At 38.3% G+C, this 22035-nt stretch overlaps 1 protein-coding gene across 1 annotated transcript in view; it reads left to right on the forward strand.

Moving 5' to 3' along the window:
• JAG2 (jagged canonical Notch ligand 2) overlaps positions 1–22035 on the forward strand; it is a 71589-nt gene that overhangs the window by 21173 nt on the left and 28381 nt on the right. Inside the window, exons 3-5 of the mRNA XM_074908863.1 lie at positions 5470–5524; positions 12392–12646; positions 13688–13748. Of these exons, the coding sequence (XP_074764964.1) occupies positions 5470–5524; positions 12392–12646; positions 13688–13748 (371 nt within the window). The remainder of the gene's footprint in view (positions 1–5469; positions 5525–12391; positions 12647–13687; positions 13749–22035) is intronic.

Here is a 22035-nt window from a genome sequence, read left to right on the forward strand (position 1 = left end):
CCTGTGCTTGCCTCACTTGTCTAGAAGTTTCTTACAAAAGCAAGGATGAGAGTTAACTGTGTTGATCAAGACTTAATGGACTTGTTTGCAAGAAATATTGGTGATGACTTATTAAGGAAGCTACAGAAATTAGATTAGTATTAGGAATAGTGATATGCCACTGTTGTTTGACCTGTTTTAACAGTTGAAATGTTCAAATGTTGCCTGTCCTTGATTGAGGTTTGAAAGGAAACTACTGACTGGTGATGAGATCCTGCGTTAACTGTATGACTGGAACAGGAAGATAAGGTGGGCTCTGGATTTATTTAGGAGCCACAGTTTTTTCTATTTCATAGCTGATTCCTGATTTCTCACAAGGTTTTTCCCCTGTGGAAATTCCAGTTCTTTTAATCATACAAAAATGATAATTCTTTGTCTGTTAGAATGAAAGTGTTTTAATACACAAAAGGATGTTACTGATGCAGAAAATGTCAAGTATCGATTTCAGCTCAACCTTCACTTTTTGCATTTTTCAGACTTTGAGTTGGAGAATATAAGTTCTTTACCTGACCGAAAGTGCTGTCAGCAGATTGATCATCTTTCTTGGGATGAAAAGTCTGACATGTCTGGTTTGCCAAAAACCCCCACCTTTTGAATGTTGATTTGCAAATATCAAGGTAATAGTAATAGTTCGTGAAGAGTCAATGCCAAACCAATATTACAGGTCTTGTTTCCCCCCTCCCCAGAAAAGAGGTCGCTGGGATAGTATGGGGAGTGTTTTGTTTAGTGTAAACAAGGGAATAATGCTTTGAAGTTGCTTTTGTCAACACGAATTGTAAGAAAAAACACAACTGAAGCAGCATCACCAGGATAAACAGGCTTAATTTGTAGCTTTCCAAACTACTTGGCATATCTGCTTGGTTAACTCCCACGAAATGGTTCTTTTGTAAAGCTGCTTCTGCAGAAGTGTGCTCACACCTTCCCTAACATCTTCTGGTTTTTGATTTGATGAGTGCAAATGCTGCCTTGTGTTTAATTCTTTCCAGAAGATACACTTAGACACCAAAGTCAGTAGAATCAAGGGTATTTTCAGTGCTGTATGTTCATCCTCATCCCTTCTCCCTCTAATCTGCCATGGTCACTTTTAAAATATTTTCTTAATAGTTTGCTAGTACTAGTTGAACAATAGATACTAGCTTTTCTTAAAAATAAAGAACAGACTGGAACGTGCATGTCCTGCTGTTGTGAGGTGCTAGTCATATCAGCCTACAGCAAGAGTTGTGTGTCAGAAAAGAAGCGGGTGTGGTGGTGTGTGTATTATGCATAAAAGACTCATGAATTTGGAGCGTTCTTAGGGTACTTGTTACAAAACTACAGAGTTTTCTTGATAAATTTATGCAGGAACTTGAACATACTTATATATATATATATCAATAGTATCTTTGGAGAACTTTTAACCTTAAATAGCTTTTAAGCTAGCCTTAAAAGATACATAAAAGAGTCAATACACTGCTGGGTGATTTGAGGGGGTTTAAAGATTTTTGATGTGGGTAGACCTTAGTCTGGAGAAGAGCTAAATTAATGCAAGTTCTGTAATTGTTTTTTGTAAGATGTTTCTGGTGTAAGTATCTGTGCTACAGAAGAGTTACTTGCAGCTGGTGCTAGAAGAACGTGCTGGGTAGTCTGTGTTGAGACTTTCTGTCAAGGAGTACAGACATGACTAATACAAGCCAGTGGTAGAGCTTTTATAAAATGAGTATGTCCATTATGTAAGCTAAAAATATTACTGAGAATTTATATCCATTAGTGTTTTTCAGCCTATAGCTTTTGCTCTGATTATTGGGCAGGGTTACAGTATGGGCGAGTGTATAGATATTAAAATTTCCATTTAATAATAAATATTTTTCATAGTAACATGTTTCTGATAGTTGAGCAATAACTGGAAAGCTTTCAGTGCAGCATACCATGGACTGATGGTTACATATTCAGTAACATGAATGCTTCTTTGTACGTTTTCAGCTGTTGTTTTAGTGATGTACCAAATTAAAAAGAGTTTAAGCAGATCTAGTGCAGGACTTGATACTTGTTGTGGTGGGGGAGAGGGTTTTTTTTAACCAGTAGACTAATGAACCGTTTCCTGTTTTGAGGTTTAGTAATTTTAACATAATCCATTGTGCTATTGCGGAGAGGAATTCCTCTGTAATGTTACTGACTAGCTGGAGGTGAAGAGATGACAAGTTGGGTTGGTAACCTTAACTGTCGTCTTCCTTAGAGGTAGAATAGCCACAAAAATCAGTTTCTCTTCTGGTTACATATTTACTCTGTCTGTTAGGGGTTTTTGAAGGCTGACTGTGTAACTGCCAGTAGAAAGCAGGAAGTTGCGCAACTGAGAACTGTCCCAGCTGAAACTGATCTTCCAGTAAATACACGTTTATCCATCAATACTGTTTACTGTCATTTGAGTAACATCTCTGATCTCCTGCAAGTGTGACTACAGGCCTTCCTAAAATGTTACACTCCACATGCTTGCTCGTGTAAGTGGCCAAGTGCTAGCCTGTTAGCCCTTAAGTAGACATGGGGAAACTGAGGCTATGGGATGCTAGTAAGTGAAAGAATTTAACAGTGTGGGTCTTGTTTTTGTTGTGTTTGTTCTTGAAGCTTTATAGATGAGCTTAGAGTACTTGATGGTCACCAGTGGGAGGACAGTAAAAGCAAATGCTTGAGCCCAGGCCTGTGCAACCTGGAGCTCTCAGAGCCTCGTCCTTGCCCTGCCTGCCACCAGGAGGCAGCACAAGCCGTGTGGGCTGCAGAGGTCACTTATTTGTCCAGAAATTCAGTTGTTCCGCATCTTGGAAGAAGCGCTGTGCGCCAGACTCGTAGTTGCTTGTAATGTACTATTAAGGTTCTATTAAGGCAGTAGAGGAATGTTTTCAACTTCAGAGTCTCTGCCAGCTTAGATGGTCAGGTCTGCCACTGGGGCTATGGACTCCTTATTGTAAGCATTTCTTAAAATTGGTAAAATGCTTCTCTATCCCCGTTGACTGCTTCCAGCATGAGCATGCTGGAACAGTGCATTGTGTGAAACTCTTTACCCACAAAAATTCCCTATCATCCTAGGCAAAGATATGAATCTGCTTTCAAGTGGAATGCTGGGAAGGCATAGTTGACCAGTCTGTTTCTCAAGACAGCAAGTCCAGCTTAATTTTTTTTTTTTTCCTGCCTTAGTCAGTGTAGGCAGTGAGATGCAGCAGCCAATTTGCAGTAGGAAAGACCAGCACTTGCATAAGATGAGTAAGTGGACATCTGGAAGCACTTGAGCACTGTTTTTTTTACTTCTAATACAAATCAATAGAACACAGGAAAACTGAGGGATGTGTTAGAAGATCGGTTGTTAAAAGCAAGCGAGGTGGATAATGGAGCTTTGGATCATGCACTGATTTGCGGGATTCTGCTTACGTTAACACTTAATTTTGACACAAAATAAGGAGACTTGCAATTGCCAGAAGATAGCTTTAGGACAGTACTGTATAGTACTTATTTTCTAATACTATTTGCTCTAAATTTATCTTTCAGGTAACAGTTTAGGAGAAGGGTGGCAGGTAGGGTTTTCAGAATAGAGTAGGACCCTATCCTTCTTCCCTAAATGCTGAAATTGGGGGTGCAGGGGAGGGGAGCGTGGAGTTGGAGGATGAAGCTACTGAAGTGCTCCACTAACATTTGTTTTCAAAAAAATTGTGGAGTTGTGTTGTCATACCTCAGAAGCCAAAGTCTTTACTTTCTCAGCTATCTTGTATCAGTTGTCCTTTCCAAAGACAGTTCAAGCTCAAGTATGCCTCTGTCCAGTGTAGTCACTGCTGAGCCTTCCTTTTACCCCCTCCTTCCTTGAGTGTAATCTGTTTACCACTAAACCTTTATCTGTTTCAATGATGGAAAATTGTCTTCCCTATTTTGTCTGTGTTTCTGTACTTTCAGCTTCAGATGTTTTTCAGAGGCATAGTTTGTGATTTATATGTATGTATATGTAACTAAGGAATAGAAAATTACACAGTTAGGTGCATTTCTGAATAGACCGATCGCTTGCTGTAGTCATGAAGGATCTCAGGAAAAGAGCCCTTCTGCTTAGGCTGCTGCACTGATCTTTCTTCTTGTTGCTGCTGTTCTAAAACGGGGAGATTTCAGTGTTGTCAACCCTCCTTGACAGGCGAGGGGCATACAAAGCATGAGCTGTCTCAGTAAAAATGTACATCCTTTGATGTAACAGTCCTAAGCACACTAGGAACGTTTGCTGAATTCTTACATAAGCCTCTTCCTAAAACAGTGCTCTTAATTTTGGCTGAATGTCCCCAGGTCCATATGAGTTCATAGATCATTAGCCTGTGAATTCTGCAAACATTAAGCTTGGCTCACTGTATTTAACGAGCTTCAGTTTTTGGTGTGGCTTGCCTCTAAGTGCAGAGATGTATACAGGAGGGTTTTAGGATACTGGTGCAATAACCCCTTCTGTTCTTGCAGGTTTTTGCCTTGATTTTGAATGTATGTGAGACTCTGTGTTGGACAAGTTGGAAACTATCAAAGCTGAAGGGTTTGACAGCTACTCTTGTTAAACTCAAAATAGGTAAATGTTACATGTATGCGTAAGGTAACTTTTTACGAAATAAGTTTAGTATTTGAATATCAACATCTATCTTACATATATGGTCATAAAACCAAGAAAAATGCCTGAAGCCTTGCTTTAGTTAAGTAAAGCCTTCATGTTTCTTCAAAATAATTTTAAACTGAAATCATGCTTTTCCTCTTTCCTCAGGGGAGAGTATACTACCAAGTGTGCTTCCTTTTGGAAGTTTAGGGAAAGGAAAATTATGTTTCTACTGTTCCTTTTGCAGGTCCATTTTTCACACTACCCCTTTCACGAGTAAGAAGTCTAAATTCTTGATAGATGAAAGGTGGATTTTTGTGCGTTTCTGTCTTATAGAAAAACATACCTAAGGAAGAAAGTATATCTGTGATACAGACTGATCTTCTGTGCGCTTCCTAAAAGATGACTCTGATTTGATTTCTTTTTTTTTTGGTCTTCGGTTTCTGAAGTCTTAATATCCTAACTGTTTCCCAACCTTCAGAACCCCTCATTTCATTCAAACATTTTAGGGCTACAGCTGAAAAGGATTTCTGTGGCTAAGCAAAGCTGAGAATTAGATGCAGTGGGAGGAGGAGAAGAATAATAATAATTCAGTCCTTGGTGTGTGTGTGGGGGGATGTTTTTGTTTTGCTGTTAGCATGCTTTGCCCTACAATTTTTAATGCTGTTATATTTCATGCTTTTGAGAAGATGCCTTCAAGGGCTTTCACATGACAGCAGCGAAGTGAAATTTTTAACTGCTTTCAGTTGGCTTTCTTGCAGCAACAAGACCTGCTTATTCCAAATCGCTGTTTTTGTCTGGTGTGTAACAGTAGTTTTTTATTACTATCTAACTGGTGTCTTGTTTCTTTTCAGAGATCATTCACATTAATAATAGAAGCATGGGATTGGGATAATGATACAAAATCTGGTGAGTATTTGTATAAAACTCGCAGCTTTCACTTACTCTGTGCTCTATGTACACAACAGGAGAGGGAGGGAAATGGTATGCTGCTGTGATAAGCCATCCCTCCAAATCAGTCTGAATGCAAGCCTGCTATCTAAGAAAAGGGCATATACAAATCCAAGCAGTGAATATTGGGTTAAGAACTGTGAAAAATTATTACTGATAGGAAAAATGGACAATACCCGGTGAATGTTGTAATAACTGACTCTTAATAATTAGCTTTAAAAAAAGTTTTTAAAAAATGTTAGGCCCTTTTTTTAAAAGAAAAATTGTCTATGCTGTAGAATTGCACTTTAAATTCTTCTTAGTTTACCAGTAGCCAGACTGTGCAATACTTTTCATGATTAGATAAACAAATAAGCATTCTTACTCCTCATAAAGAAACCATGCTTGGTGTTTTTGATGAAAGTGTTCTAATTCATGGTATGATTCCTTCTCTGTTTCTCAAGTACTGAAAGTTATCTTGCATTTCTTGTCTGTAAATATATCAATATCAAATCTCTCAATATCAGAGCAGGGCTATTGATCTGGAAAAAAAAAAAAAAAGATTATAAATACTTCAAAATATTATGGAGATCCTGGTTGCCACATTGTTGCTAAAGTAGGACTCCAGTTTGAATCTACTCTTTGATAACAGTTTACAAAACCTGTCTTAAAACAATCAATGCATTTAGCTACAAGTTTTAAGCAAACTTCAGACTTTCATTGTGGTTAATGATGGACTATTTAATCTTGGCTGGGATTAATACAGAGGAAGATAAGTGTTTGGATATTAAGATAGCTAAGGTTTATGTCCCAAATCATCATCAGTTTCTAATTACAGGTTCCTTCTCTGCTTTACTGACCATCCTTATCGAGATGTATCAAGCATAAACAACTGGCAAAGCTCAATTGATATTAAGGCTATGTTAGAGTTTCAGGGCCCTTTTCCTTGAAGGTTGGGATCCGTTCCACTTGCATTTTCCTTACAGACTTTCCTAAGTTAAAGATTTTCCTAACATACTCTGTCTCCAGTAATAGACCAAGTAACAAGTTTGTAATTTGTTCCTGAGCTTTCCCTTTGTTAGAATTAAGCTTCTTTTGTCTTGTTGTTTAACAGCTCCTTCAGACTTTTCTAATAGGTATGTTTTCTTTAGATCTCTGGTAATTCATGTTGCTGCAACCCTTCAGTTGGTCCACAGCCTTCTTAAATGGCAATTCCCAAAGCTGGACATGGTATTCAAAATGAGATCTTCCGTGCTGTAAGCCTGAATCTTGAATAAGTTTAGATATCTTCCATAGCCACAGATTGGAGACGTCCTCTTGAATGCTTTATTCAAAAAGTACTACCTGAAGTAAATTGCTTTAAATAGTTTCCAGTTTGGGAATAATTTACCTAGGGGCAGCTAGTATAGCGGATATTAATGCCCTAATTCTAGATGGCAGATGAACTCGTGATGGTGTAGAAAGGGGTGAACATGAAGAGCCTATCCTATAAAAAAGATCCATATGCAATTAAGTGCTGAATTTTATTTCTTAATAAGTTACTTAATGAATAATGGTCTTGTACCTTGCTATTTTTATGTCTTAGAATCTGCAGAACCATCTTGCAAACCTGTAGATTTAAAACACAAGTTTCATTTATGCTTCATAAGGGGACAGTCTATTTAAGCTTGTGTTAAGTCTTTCTTATTTTTTTATTTTAACATGCTCTAACAAATCTGTTTACTTTCATTGATAAATTATTTTTCTTCCTGAACTTCAGGCCAACAGAATACATAGTCTTCTGGAGGCTCAGTGGGCCATCTCCTTCATTTAAGAGTTTCCATGAACTGTGGGCATCTGTATAAGTGTCAGATTACATTTTAACTGTCATGAGAAACTGCCCATGGAAGGTGAACTTCTCTTTAATATAGGCTGCCAGATAGATGCTGTTGAGTAGTATTGCATCTGAAACCTAGAGGTTTGTCCTGTGTATTTAGGAAGGCTTTCTGGCCTATAATTTGGCAGAAAACTAAACACTTGGTTAAATGTTTAATGTTTCAGTAGTCTGTTTACCAGTTCCATGATAAAGACCTATTACTTTGCCATGCAGCAGTTTAGACTTGCATAGTAGATTCCCGGGAAGAATTCCTTAATGCTGAATGCTTTGCTTTCTCTTTTTTTTTTTTTTCTTAATGGTTGTAGGTTTTTGGGGGTTTTTTAGTGGCCTTGACAGGGGGTCCTCCAGTAGGTTTTGCCTTGTGAATCTGTCAAGATGCAAAGACATTTCCCTTGTATTTCTGCAAGGACTACTAAACTGCCAAACAGGGAGAGGTTGGTACAAATTCATATGTAAGAGAATAGGAAAGGGAATATGGCAAATCCTCCATAGAAGACAAACAATACCTGCATCCTGGAGGGGTGAAGAGAGTATCTGTGGAAAGCTGAACTCCCTATCGTATCCTGAACACTGAGCTGATTTCTGGATCAGGTTACATGTGTCTTCTGTTGTTACTGGAAGAAAGATTAATCAAAGTAATTGCCAGAGTCTGTTTATAAACTGATTAATTAGTTCCAAAGTCAGGTTTTGCTTTCCTTTAATGGAGATGAGTAAGGCTGAAAGTTAAGTGCAGGTCCTGTGTTCCAGCTTGGACTTTGAAGTGGGTGTTTGAAAAAACAAAAAAACACAACCAAAAAAAAACCACCCTCCAGATAAAACAACAAACAACAACAAAACAAAACAAACAAAAAAAACCCCAAACAAAAAACCCCACCAAAACCTGGAATGAGGGGTTTCCAGTGAACAACTTGAAGGTTTTGGAACAGTTGTCATTCCTCCCTCCATCTGTGTCCTAGCATTCTGTATTCATCCTTGCACCCATCGAAAGCAAGGCAAGGGTGCTCAGAGCACATCCAGGAAGTACTTCCAAAGAACAAGTCTACTAGGGCAAATGTTTCCCCAGTACTTACCTCAGACTACAAACTGAGAGGCCTTCAGATCCTGATTCCTGAACTACCCCTGTGCTTTTTTCATCCCCTGTGCAATAGGGTTGTCTCTGAGGGAAGCTTGTGTCAGTATAGTGTTACAACTTGTTTGCTTTGGGAGGGTGGAGGAGGGGGGAGAGGAAACTGCCTTAGATACAAAGTCACTCTAAAGGCCTGTTCTCTGTCATCTGTCACAGCAGTTCATGCTACTTTCCAGGTAAGTCATTTGACTTGGCAAACTCCTGGTTGTATAGCAGAGGTCTTGGCAACGCCTAACCCAGCGCTGCCGTTGTGAAGCAAGCTGGCATCTTCATGTGTAAAATAATTTTCCGTTTGACTATGTCTACTGTGGGGATGCAGCAGTTGCCTTCCTCTTTTGTGCCAATCTTTAGAAGACTAACCTGTCCTCGTGGCTTTTTGAAATGTTTGCTTGAAAAAATGCTGAAGAGACTATTTTTCCTGAGATGGGACCTCCTGTTCCTTTGGGCATGAAGTTCATATACTACCCTGTGTGTTTCCTTGCAAACAACAGCCAGCATCACCTTCTGTATTGCCCTGTGAGTAGCTTGTTGGGAATGTCTGACCTCTGCTAGAAGTTAGGGTGTTGATGAGCAGTGTGCTTATTTAAGTGTAATCAGAGGTCCTGATTGCACAGTTAGTTAGATACTCTTCAGATAAGGATTCCTCTTCCAATAAGCAGATGCTTTGGGAACATTAATTAAAGAACCACCTTTTAGCCATCATCTCCTTTTATGCAAATGACTGTGCCACTATCTGCTTTTCTAGAGAGGCTTGTAGAAAACCTCTTGGTAATCAAGAAAAAGAAGCCTTGTTGCTTCCGAGGTGTGCGTGTGGGAGGTTCAAGTAGTGGATGCTGCTTTATTGACCAATAAGCAGACAAATTCAGTTATGCAACTTACTGCCTTTACTGACGGCTAAACATAATGTGTGTGAGTTCCTAAGGTGAAGTTTAATGGTAAACCAGATGTAGGGAGCAAATGTTTCATCAAAATGTTAAATGTGAGAGACTGAGTATCTTCAGAAACACTTTGGTGTTGCGGGGGAGGAAGGAGGAACCTTGATAAACGCGTTCCTCCCTGCAAGTACGGATCTCTTTGGAAGATGCACATTCTCTTTGGGATCAGTTTTAAACTTGAAGTAAAGCAGAATTTTCATACTTTTTCTGGTACTTAAATTTAGGATTAGAAACAAAATGGCTTGGAGCTGATTTCCTGATGCCTTTTGTGGTTCAGGATAAATTATTTGGCTTGCTTTAGGCTGCTAAGCCCTACTTATACTGATATAAGCTAGAGGAAAAGCTCTTAAGATTCAGAATACATTCTTTTTCAGAAGAGTTTGTGAAGATAAAGTTTGAGTGTTAAAAAAAAAAAACAAAAAACCCAAAAACCCCACCCAAACCTGGAAAAACAAACACTGTTGGGTTATTTCCCCAGGTATCAAGAGTACTGTTCTGCATAGGTATATTTGCAATAGCTGTAATGCCTGTTCCAGTTGTTTAACTGGGTCTGATGAATCTGCATTAGCCTAAAGATGCTTGATAAGATTTTTATTATATAAGTCACTCCTTTCATCTCAGGACCTGTTCTTCAGTCCCTCTGCACTTTGAGGAAATACTTTTATAGCAGTGGCTGTTGCAGCTGGTTTTAATGAGCCTGTGTTGTTTATAGCTGGAAAATAGCTCTATAATGCATACTTACTGTTTGTTCAAATTCCTTGACCATCCAGTGATTCAGCATTTTTCCTTTATAGTTTTTTCAGATCAATAGTCATTAGAGAAGAATAAGATTATAAAAGAATGCTGAATCTAATCATGAAGCTTTTAATGGTGACTGGTGGTATAATATCCTGTTCAGTCAAACATAAAATGCATCCAGCCTTTTCTAGCTTTCAGGTTTCTTGTCCACTCTGTACTGACCACATGCTGCTGGATGATAGAGCTCACATATAGGAATTAGAGAGTTAAAGAACAGGGATAGACTTCAGTGTGTCTTGTCTAGCCATAAAATATTTTATGCAGACTAGTCTAGACAAGCATGAATTGTAGCCTATAAATGGCAATACCAATTTTAATATTAAAGCAGAGGGATATAGCATGAGTTCTTAATAACTGGAGAACCTTTCAATGCTTAAATAAAATAGCTTTTTAAGCTCAATATTCTTTAAGAGGAAAGGTTTTTATGGTAGAAGCAAGCTTGTAAAAAGATGTTAAGATAACAAAATGCATTGCATAGCCTACTGCTTCTGTAGCTTTCCTTTTCCTTTAATGTTGGAGTGACTGCTTTTGTCTTTTGAGTCCTTTTACATGCTGAGGGGGAAGTGCAGCTTTGGTAGCAGATACAGGGGTACCTCTAAGCTGTCAATGACCTCTTAGGTGAGAAACAGTCACTCTGTTGGTTTTATTTTCTAATGGGTTCTAGAAAGTAAGGAGGTGAAATGCATTTGCTGAAAATGATAGTTTAGTATTGCTTGCTACCATCTTGGCGTGTTTTATATTATTAATAATCTGAAGTTTAGACTTTTATTTTGCTACTATTACAGCCTCTTGCTGGTTGCAGGTTTTTTTGTTCTTCATTTCTTTTAACATGTGTTTTTAAAGAATCTTTATTTAAAGAAAATGGATGCTGAAGCTCTGAGTTGGCAATATTATAGCTATTTCATAAGTGGGTATGAAATTCATGTATACAAGTGGAGCTTCTATACCTTTTTCTGGTCCTTAAATACTGCTTGAAGTTCTAGCTGCAGTTTGCAGAGTCACCTAGAAAAACTCTTTACAGTAGGATGTTACTAGATTTGAATAGTGAAAACTTCTGAAAACTCCTTTCACTGGGGTTACTCACAATCTACCCGCACCCTTACTGTGCTTTGCTTATTCTTAACACTTACTGAAGCAATTTGTATAATTTCATTGTACTGTCTATAATTGTCTCATCTTCTAGTACTAAAGCTTCTATACAAAGAATAAAATAGATAAAAATACAAAATGGATATTCATAGAAATGAAAATGCTCTGTGTTGGCAGTTCTGTAATTTTATATCCTAGAATCCTCGTGTCCCATGTGATAGATAATACTTAGTGCACATTTTGTTTCAGTTAATGGAACCTGACAGTAGCAGTGCTGCTGCTTTTTGTGAGGGCAAGGCAGGATGCTTGTAGAGTGTATTACAACACTGATCACAATTATCGGTAGTTCCACTGGGGATAAGGATAAGCAGGAATCAGGGTTGAGAATGGCCCCTTGACAGTCCTGGGTTCACTTATATATTTCCTCTCAAAATGTCAAATACTAGCTACACGGTGTTCTGTGAAATGCTTGTTAAATATGTTTTGCCTTTACTATAGAGAGAATGATAAAATGGAAACAAGCTCTTTATGTACATCATGCAACCCTACCACAGCATTTACTATTGCTTAGTAATTTTGCAGCAAATTGAATATCCCATGTGTCTTGCTTTATTTTTAAAATTAACCTAGCACCAGATAACTTTAATATCTCAGTTACTAGCTTATGCAGATTTTACAATTTTATAAGAAGAAAAAGGAGGCAAAAAGAGCCTCAGATCAAGATAAAGCTGCTAGTTGTCAGCGTGCGGGTGTGGTGTGTTTGGCTGCCTTGAAAAATAAGCTATTTCCTATGGATTATGTTCCAGGGTTTTTTAATATTTCCTTTGGGACACTTTTTAAAATTGGCCTTCCTGTAATGAACTTTGCAAGGCAAAGGAAAATTCAGTTATACAGTAGATCTTTATCATCTTAACGTTTTCTTTACTAGGTTTTCTCTTAACCAGTTGAATACTTTTGATTTGGATTTGTATGCTCTTGTGTGCTGTCAAACTTAACTGTTGAATTTACCTTTTTTTAAAAAGGTGAAGACTTGTTAATAGAGCGAGTGGCACATGCTGGTATGATCAACCCAGAAGATCGATGGAAGACACTACAATTTAATGGTCCTGTTGCCCATTTTGAAGTACAAATAAGAGTGAAGTGTGATGAAAATTACTACAGTGCTCTGTGCAATAAATTTTGTGGCCCTCGAGATGACTTCGTTGGTCACTACACGTGTGATCAAAATGGAAACAAAGCCTGCATGGAAGGTTGGATGGGAGAAGAATGTAAACAAGGTAGTATTGTTTGCTTCATTTTAGGTTAGCTCCAGTGTATATATAATAGGTATAAACTGCAGTAGGTGTTTCTGTTGTGTCAGTGCTGTAGCATGCTAATTTTAACACATACAGACTTTGTCCTTTGAATACAAATTTTGAAAAAAAAAAAGTTCTCTGAAGAGTAGAGCCTAGTGCAGGATACAGTGTTGGTTGCAATGTGTGCTATGGGGCCTATACAAAAAATTTCGATTTGAAATAGTGAAACATCTTTTTTACTAATTGACTTAATTCAATGGTGGTGTCACTTGAAAGCAAAATTATGTATTACATCTGTTAATGTAAGATTTTATTGAACAGTGATGATATCAGTAATACTGTAGACTCTAATCCTGCAAAAATGCCCTTGTAACACTATTTTTGCAAATTTAAAAGTTTTAAGTGTAATATATGCAGAGCTGAAAGCTTTTTGATAGTTCTTAATGTGAACTTCAAGTGTAATGAGAAATTCAAGTGTAGTCATCCTTTTTAATGTACCGTTCAATCAAATCTCTTTGCATTTTGCCTTCAGTCTCAGTGAGTAATTAGTGCTAAAATTACTTGACATAATCTACTTTCTGTTGAGGGCTTGTTTTTGTTTTCTGTTCCCGTCAATAAAAAGCCTATTAATGACCGAGGAGACCATTTTTAGGGCTTACTCAAGGTCATATGTATCTTTTGAAGCTTAGGATTTCCAGTATAATACTAGTCTAATACCAGGTTTAAAAAATAACTGTATTTGATAAATGTTTCAGTGCTCACACTCTTGCTGCAAACCTATCTGGTAGCAACTTTTTCAAGGAGTTACCTTATTTTTTTTATAAAGTGTTGTAATGGGATTGTGTTTTGTGACATATCTAACTGGAAGCGACAGCTATTGGAACATGGCAAAAGGCGGTGTACTTTGCACAAACAACAAATAGGCTCAATGACAGAAGCCCTAGCTGAACAGTTCCAGATTGCTGCTGTACTAATGCATACCTAGCTGCCCTGACTGATGGCTAAATCTTTTTCTGTTTACAGCTGTGTGTAAACAAGGATGTAATTTGCTCCATGGGGGTTGCAGTACACCTGGGGAATGCAAGTAAGTCTGCATGCTTGAGTATTTTTTTTGAGTACTGAGCTTTCTAGCAGTTCCCATGTATGTTGCTGCTTTAAAATGGAAAAAAAAAAAATATACAAGGACATAGATGGAATAAATCTGAAGTAGATATCACATGTGTAAAAACTGCATATACTTCATAGTGTTTTGCAATCCTATTCTGTTGGGTTTTTTTTTGCTTATAGGACTGAAGAGATTTGCTTCATGTAATCCAAAAGTGTGCCTTTATCAAATGAGAATATTTTATTTTTTTGCCTTTCTCAAAATCCTTAGTAGCTTTGATTTCTGTGTACTATTTGTTTCCCCTCAAAATGGAGAACTTGCTCTTTGGACTGTGACAACTAGGAAATGCTTGCAGTCCTAGAACACTCAATATATATATTTGATCAGCAAAATATAGTAAACTTGTCTTTTCCAAGAAAAAAGGTTTTTTGGTAGTAATGGAGATACGTTAGCAACCCCAACCTAAACTTTCTACACCAGGTAATTGGTTTTTGGTCCCTAAATACGAGAGAACAGAGTATGAAATGTTCCCTAAACTTTGTGATGAAGCTTAAGAAGTCTCTGTGATAGCAAGAGGAGCTGATTGTTTCCTTGTAAAAGTTCAGGCATCCAACGTAGTAGGTCAAGGGGAAATGGGTGTTATTTTTACACTGGCTGTTGAACAAATGGGACAGGTTTACTTGCAAGTTTGGGATCCTGTGTAAATTCTTGAATCTATTTGTGGTCAGAGTTGTATGCATCATTGTAAGAGTAGATCTGTGCAGTGGTTCCTTTGTAAGCTGTATTGAATCTTCTTGCTTGGAATGATGTGAAACTGAACTGGCTGCCAGAACCCCTGTGTGCTGGCAAATACTATTTGTGGCAAGCTGTGATAGTTTAAGCCAATTTTGCTACATCCTCCTACTAGTAACTACTACAGCCATCACAGAAGTGGCAGAAATAAGATGCAGGTTGCTTAGCTTTGCTGGGCTTAGAGCTGAACTGGGGTTGAAGTGCCAGTTTGTGATCTGGGAGAGCTGATACATGAACAAGTTCCATCCTGCTGGAGAGCCTACAGTTTCTGACAGTGGGGTATGGCAGATAACAAAGTAAGTTTTAAATCATTGCACCACAGACTGGTTTCTTGCTGCCCTGAAACTTCCATCAGATATGGTTGACTTGTAGAAGATTTGGCATGTTGTAGCCCTCAAATCTGACTGAAAACTAAATTCCGGTATATGAAATGCAGTGCTTCAGTGCATGTGCAGTTTGACTTCTACAGAGCTATAAAACCTCCCTTAAAAGATTTTTTTCAAGGCAGATGTTTAAACATGGCTTCCTTTTTTGTAAGAAAGAATATTTCTATTTAATGTTATTTGTGATCTTTTCATATCATTAAATATTTTACTTATGATTTCAAATATTGTGTGCCCATGCTGCAGTTGGTGATTTTTTTTTTAGGTTGCAAGTAGAGATTGTGGTTGAGAGCTGGGCTGGTATCACTACCCCTTCCCTCAAGCCTTCCAAGAACACATTTTTCCACTTGAGAACCTACTGTAATGAACTTTGATTCATGTAAGGGTTTCTGGAGTCCTGTAGGTGTCAAAGGAGTGTCTTAGGGGCCTGTGAATATTTGCTTTTTGAATGCAAGGAGCCTTTTAATAAAGGTGAAAAAGCAACAGGTTTAAGCAAATGCAAAACAGTGCCCTTTTTTTGGGGGGGTGGTAAGGGGGGGGGATGTAGGGTGTGGGTAGGAGGGGGTGGTGCCATTTCCTTCTTAGCTTTCGTTTCTCTGTGATAGCAGCTGTTTCTGGGAAGACAAAAGTTGGAGAGGAGGAGGAGGGTTTAAAGGGAACACAAAACCCTTGAAGATGGGGGGGCTGGGTGGCTATGGTACTTTTTTCAAGGTATGTCAATAGGTAGTCTCATATGAGCGACACCTTTCCCTACAGCATGTCACTGAGGTGAAGAAGCATCTAGTGTTGCAAGTCTAGGTACCCCCTTCTAACCTGCCCAGCTAAACAAAGCTCACAAAAATACCACTGAGTCTGAACGACTCTGACCAGAAATCTCACTATTTTTTTTTATGCATTCTCTCATCTGAATGAAAGTACTGAGGGAAGGAATAAGGGACTTAATGTTTCAGATGGGTTGTATGCCATCTGCCTTGTTTCTTAATGCCTGTCTGCTGAAGCGATAGATCTGTGATCAGCAGCAGGTTGAAGGAAAACAATGGCCTTTCTGTGTCTGGCCCCAGTCTATTTGCAGTATTGCAGAAGGTTCTTGGCTACTTCTTTAAATGTGATTTGGGAGCCTGAGCTTGTTCGCACAGGGATCTTTAGCTTGTGTTCTGTAATAGTTATTAGACTATATTAGAAATTTTGCATTTAACCCAAATGGATAATATTTTCTGGGGGGAAAAAAAAAAGATGCTGAACTAAAAATAAGAAAGGCTTACAGACATGACCTTTATCTTCAGCAGTACAAAGGAAGCTGTTATTTAAAAGAAACTGCTGTGTTTGGTGCTATTGAATTATAATCTTGATTCCCTCATCCTAGTTTTTGGACGGTTGCCACTGTCATTTAACAGGTGAAAACAATGTCCTTTTTTTAATTCAGAAAGAAAATGAAAATGTGAGAAAAACATGGGTGTGAGATGTATGGAAATCTACTGGTGCCAATAGCTACTTGGTTGCCAAATCTGCAGTGGCATTTATAAATAGAAATAGTTGGAAAACGGTTTCCATCTTCAACTTGCATGAACATGCACGTTACTTAAACAATGGCTCTGAGGCTTCATCCGAACTCATAGAAAGGATCTATCCTCCATGCTTCGATGTTCCAATGTAATATAGAGCTGTTCTTGGATTAAATGTTATATCAGAAACATATCTTAAAAGTAACTAAATGACTGCAGATTGTTAATAAGGGATATGCCATTAGCCGTAACTGTACATCATCTGTTGGGCAAGCTCATGTACCCATTGTTTTGAAGAAGTTATGGTGTTGTGCCATTTCTTTTGTTGACCTTTCATCAAAGAATTGGAAAATAAGTAGGGGATGACCTGATGTCTCAAAATGACCTGATATAGGAAACAATTTTGTGGTATGGCCGGGTCTAGGTGGTAGGTTTTTGTCATTGTGGAGGCAGTTAAGGAAAAATTAAAATTTACTTAATAGAAAATTACAGCCTCGAGGAAAGCAAAAGCAACTTAGATGAATTTTGCAAAGATCGGGAATTGCAATTATCTTAAAATAAAAACCAAAACAAATCCATATCTAGACTCAAAGTGTTTGGCCACTGTAATTGTTTTTTTTTAGCCTGCAGTGGCAGACCAAATGGTCTTGTTGGTTGACTTCGCCAGCCCAGAGTAGTAGGAAGGATTGTCAAAGAAGGAACATTGCCAAGCCATGTTAATTAGTGCTTTTTGTATGTTTTTTCATCACCTGAAGTACTTTGCTAAATTCTGTTCAACTGCCTAAAGAATGAAGTTTGATCTTATAACTGGCTTAGGCTCAGTCACCTTATGAAATTATCAAAGTTGAATATAGAGAAACCACAAGTGACAGTCTCCTTCCTTGAGTAAAGCTGCTGACTTGAGTATTTTTGGTACTACTCATAAATTGTCAGTAGGCTTGGTGGCTTAATCTTTACTTGTGATCGAGAGTGGTATGGCAGAAGTCCAGATATGTGTCGTATCTGGCCTACTTTGTCATATTCCTGCCAGGGTGATGTATTTTAAGAAGTCTTTCTACTTTTCCTTTTGCCTTTGAATGTTTAAATTTCTCTTCCAAAGAAAAACAAAGGGATCAAATCTCTAACACTGCTCAGCTTGTGTTCAGCTTCTGGAGCTATGGCAGGACCTAGATTATGTCCTGGGAAATGCAAGTCTTACTTCACACAACTGTGATACCAAAATTTCTTTAGAACATGTAGACTGAAATGAATTACAAATGGGACTGTTACTAGTACTCTAAGGAGAATTCATGCAAGGTGAACAAGGCAAGCATACTGTTTTTAAAACTTCTAAAGTAAATTGTTTCATCTGTGTTTTGAACTGTCTTATTCTAGAATTACTTTTGAACTATGTGACATAATTTTGGTTTTACAGTGTTGGTGATTTTGTTTAATCGTGTATCTTATGTTTGTCCTGTTGAAACAGATTTCTTGAACTTCCCATCTCGTGCCATGCCTCTTGCAGTCCTTGTATTTCACTTCAGCCCTGCTAGGGAGGCTTCTTTCTTGCATCCAGTAGTGCCTGCAGATGCTGTAGGCCTCTCCCAAGTGATTTTACTCCCTTAGTCCATCACTATAAGGGCCAGAACCTGCTCAACTGTTACTCAATACTTTCTTTACAGAGATGCAGGAACAAAAGCTTGAGTTGCAAAATAAGCTGCAACTACCTGGAGTGTTGGAGGTGTAGTGGTGTTCTAGAGATCCTTTGTTAAAGGCTTGCATTGTCTTCCTAACCTTTTCAGTAGGAGGCATACCAATATCACTGATGTTTTGGTTGTGCTTTTATGACAATTGGGTAGATAACTTGGATAATCAGCCTTGGGGAACTCTGCCTGAACTTAAAAAAAGGCAGCTGGGTTCTTGTAAACTCATTCTTGGGTTTACAAGGAGATCTAGTGAGGCATCTCAAAATAGGTAGTTATTGAAAAATACTAGAGGACTAACAAAAGATGATAGAGGACTGAAAATAGAAGGAAGTACACTGCCTGCTTCCAAAAGTGGGCAGAAAGTAAGAGATGGGCAACTCCCATACTATCTAGATATACCAGCTCTAAATGATACAGCTTCTTTCCACAATTGTTCCAGAATGGAATTATGAGAAATCTCATAAGCTGCTCTGAACAGTAAACTAGGAAGAAATCTTGTTTGAGCAGTGTGCTAGCTGCTGTGCCACTGACCCTTTCAGTTCCTGCAGTCTTGGACTACCTGTGGCCCCTAAAGAGCATAGGGCTATTGTCTGGGCCTGCAGGGGGATGCACTTGGCATGGGTACCTGGACATCATCTCCTGTCTCCTCTTTGATGCAAGATACTGTATCACAGCTTCAAGTTTCAAAGAACTTGTAAAATTATTATAAATTGCCATGTGTCTCATCATATAAGTTCTCTTTCCTGTTATCATAACCAGTATGCTTATATTATTGGCTTTTATGTCCAAGTAGTAAGCCTTCTGGGATTGTTGGCAAGTATTTCACAAGTAGACAGAAAAGAATCCCATGTTTTTCTTTTATTGGTCACGGAACTGAGGCACACTCTGCAGTCATTTCCTTGGGTGGTTAGTGGGTAGGAAGGCACAGAATATATGCTGAAGGTGGATGCTGCTTCCTCGGGAACATGAACGGGATGTAAAGGAAGTAAAGACATGTAGTGCTTTAACTTGTGTCTACAATAGTAGGGCAGTGCAGACAAATTAGAACAGTAGATCAAAGCAGTGTTGAAGCCAATATCCATACTAAAAAAAACTTCAGTCTTTTTTAATTTTAGACTAGCTCTAGTCTGTTCTTGTGGACTGAATGCCTGTTTATAGCTGGAACACACTTAGGTGTGCTCCTGGCATACATTGCCTTAATGTTACCTTAGTTTAACCTAAAAGGAATCCAATTCCTTTGGTCCAACACAGTTCTGTGATGTGAACCAACGCACCATCAACAGGAATGATCAGGCAGTTCATTTAAAAAGCGTGCTCCTGGTGTGAACTAGTGCAAATATAGACGCGCCCTTTGAGCCACTTAGTGCAGGTTAACTGAGCAACGCTTCCTCGTATGTTCTGGCTAAACAATTCTGAACCATCCCCTCTATCAGCTCCTTCACAAAACTAAATAAAGCACTGGAGTGGGAATGTTAGCTTTCAATAACTTCCTTTAGTAAAGGAGAAGAAAGTTTGTAGGGAAAGGTTTGTACCTCTTGGACTAAGAATGCTGAGGGTAAGAGGAAAAGATGACAAGCTTTCAGGTAATTATTTGAGTTCATTAACGAGCATCTTTTCCTTCCCTATTCACAAAACTATAATGCCTATTTCAAAGGTAGGAAAGTGGAGAAAGCATTTCTGTGACAAATCTTGGTGAGTACCATACTAGCCATGACATTGAATCTGGATGCTCAGAATTGTAGGATTTAACAGCTAGACCATATTGCTGCCTGCTATGCAACAGCTAATCTCTTAAAAGATTAAACAGACTTTCTTATAGTTATTTTAAGTAAATAACTAATATAAAGCTATTGTTCTGGCCTATGCAGCACCATCCTGTTCACGTCATTAGAAAATTTAGTGGTTTTCCATTTAAGAGGGTTATTTCTTCCCCACCCCTGAATGATGCATTTTACTTCTGCTCTTAATGTCACTGTTTTGCTTCATTTTCCTGTGTCGAGTATTTTGGCCACAGCTTCCACTTGAAATATGAGTGGGAGAAGCTCCCTCCAAAAAGCTTGCTTGAAAAATGGTGTGTCACAGTGATCTTTACTTCAGCCTTTGTAGGATGTGCAATATACCAGTAAGATGTAACGTGTGGTAATTAAAGGCTTATACCACATTGCCTGCATCCTCACTAGAATTTTTTTAAAATTTATTTTTAGACTCCATATTCTGACCTTGACTTCAGAAGTAGTTTAGTTTTGATTTCTTTCACATTGTTGGTTTAGGTGTATTTATGCATTAAGTGCTGACAAAGCTATGTAGCTAGGTGTGGAACAAACTTTATTGAAGTATCCTCTCACTCTTGTGTATTATGAGCCTTTTCATAAGGTTCACTAGAGTAGATTAGGGATTGGATGAGACCTGCAATATGAAGTTTCTTAGCTGAACTTCCTGCACAGAAAGTTCAGGGCTTTCAAATAACCAGATGTGATTGAACCAGGAGAATAAACCATCTGTGAAGACTGTATGAAACAGCTGAGTTAAGGTGCTCTCAATGGTCACCTTCACTAACTTTTTGCTGTGTAACAGGTGTCTTCCTTTTGGATAATCATGCAAGGTGCTGAGGGACCATGGTTTACAGACCATCAGGATTTGAGTCCATCACTTTGCCTTTCTACATCACTTCCATAACTGCTATTGTAGGATTTTTCATAAAGTTATGGAGCTTGGAAAGAACCTCTGGGGTCATCTAGTCCTGCCTCCTGCCCAAAGGAAGTCTAGTCAGACCAGATTGCTCAGGGTCTTATCCTCACAAATAATGTATCTGTTTACATACAGCAACATGGGATCTTTTGAACACCTTGTTTTGATTTGGAAATGCTCAGTTTCAACCTAGCTTTCACTAACTAATTATAACACAAACATCCTCAGAGGAAAGCAAAGACTGGTATCAGCTTTTTCCTTAATTACAACTTCCAGAAGAACATAGGGAAAGCATAGTTCTGTAGAAAAATCTCTATTTTTATTGAACTTAACCAGTTTAGCTTTTTTGATACCCCCAGGAAAAGCAAAAAACCTGAACATATTCTTTCTCCTTTCCCCACTTGCCCATGCTCCTGCCTCAGAGTGCAATATGTATCTCTGAACTGTGTGTAGTTATGGGTGCTTCTGTAGGAATTCTTGATACTAAATATAAACTCATTGAGATTTATTGTAGAAAGTCCTTCTTCCTTATCCTGGAATTGAGCTGTTTGAAGCCCCACTGTCTTACTGTAATCAAGTATATGCTATGAGTTGAATTATTGTGGTTTTATCTACTTGTCAATGACAACACTATTTTTCCTGCACAGTTGCAGTTTCTCTAATCTTAAGACTAAAATGTTATCTAGAAGCTTTGCTAATGTTAACTCCTGCTGCCTCCTCTTCCTCCAGCCTTGTATTTAAAATTCTCATTTTCTGTTGCTACCAGACTCTCATCCAAGGAAAATGGAAACTCATGTCTGTAGAATTATCAGGAACTTTTCTGCAAGTTCTTGGTTTCAAGAAAACCAGCAATTTTTCTTCTATTCCTATTGCACTCTTTCTGTGTTAATCCTGACCTGGAGGGATGCTTTGGTCTGGGAGCAGATGCCTGTATTTCAACCTTCCATCAGGAAGTTACTAAACTGTAACAATCTATTTATGGTAACTTCTTTTGTACTGCTAATAACCCAGCAAGGGCTAAGATTAAGCCATCTCTGATTTTGTTTTGCATGTGTGTGGTTGTAAAGACGAGTTAGAGCCAATGAAGTCAGCAGAGGGGAAGGACAAAGGAAGTAGAATCTTGATTCCAATAAGAATTTTCTTTGTCCGTTGAACAATGGGAATCCTTATGAATTCTCTAAATTTGGCTTTCTTTAGTCAGATGTGAAAAATTTAG

This window comes from Athene noctua, chromosome 6 (genome assembly GCF_965140245.1).
Source record: "Athene noctua chromosome 6, bAthNoc1.hap1.1, whole genome shotgun sequence".
In the NCBI taxonomy this organism is placed as follows: Eukaryota; Metazoa; Chordata; class Aves; order Strigiformes; family Strigidae; genus Athene; species Athene noctua.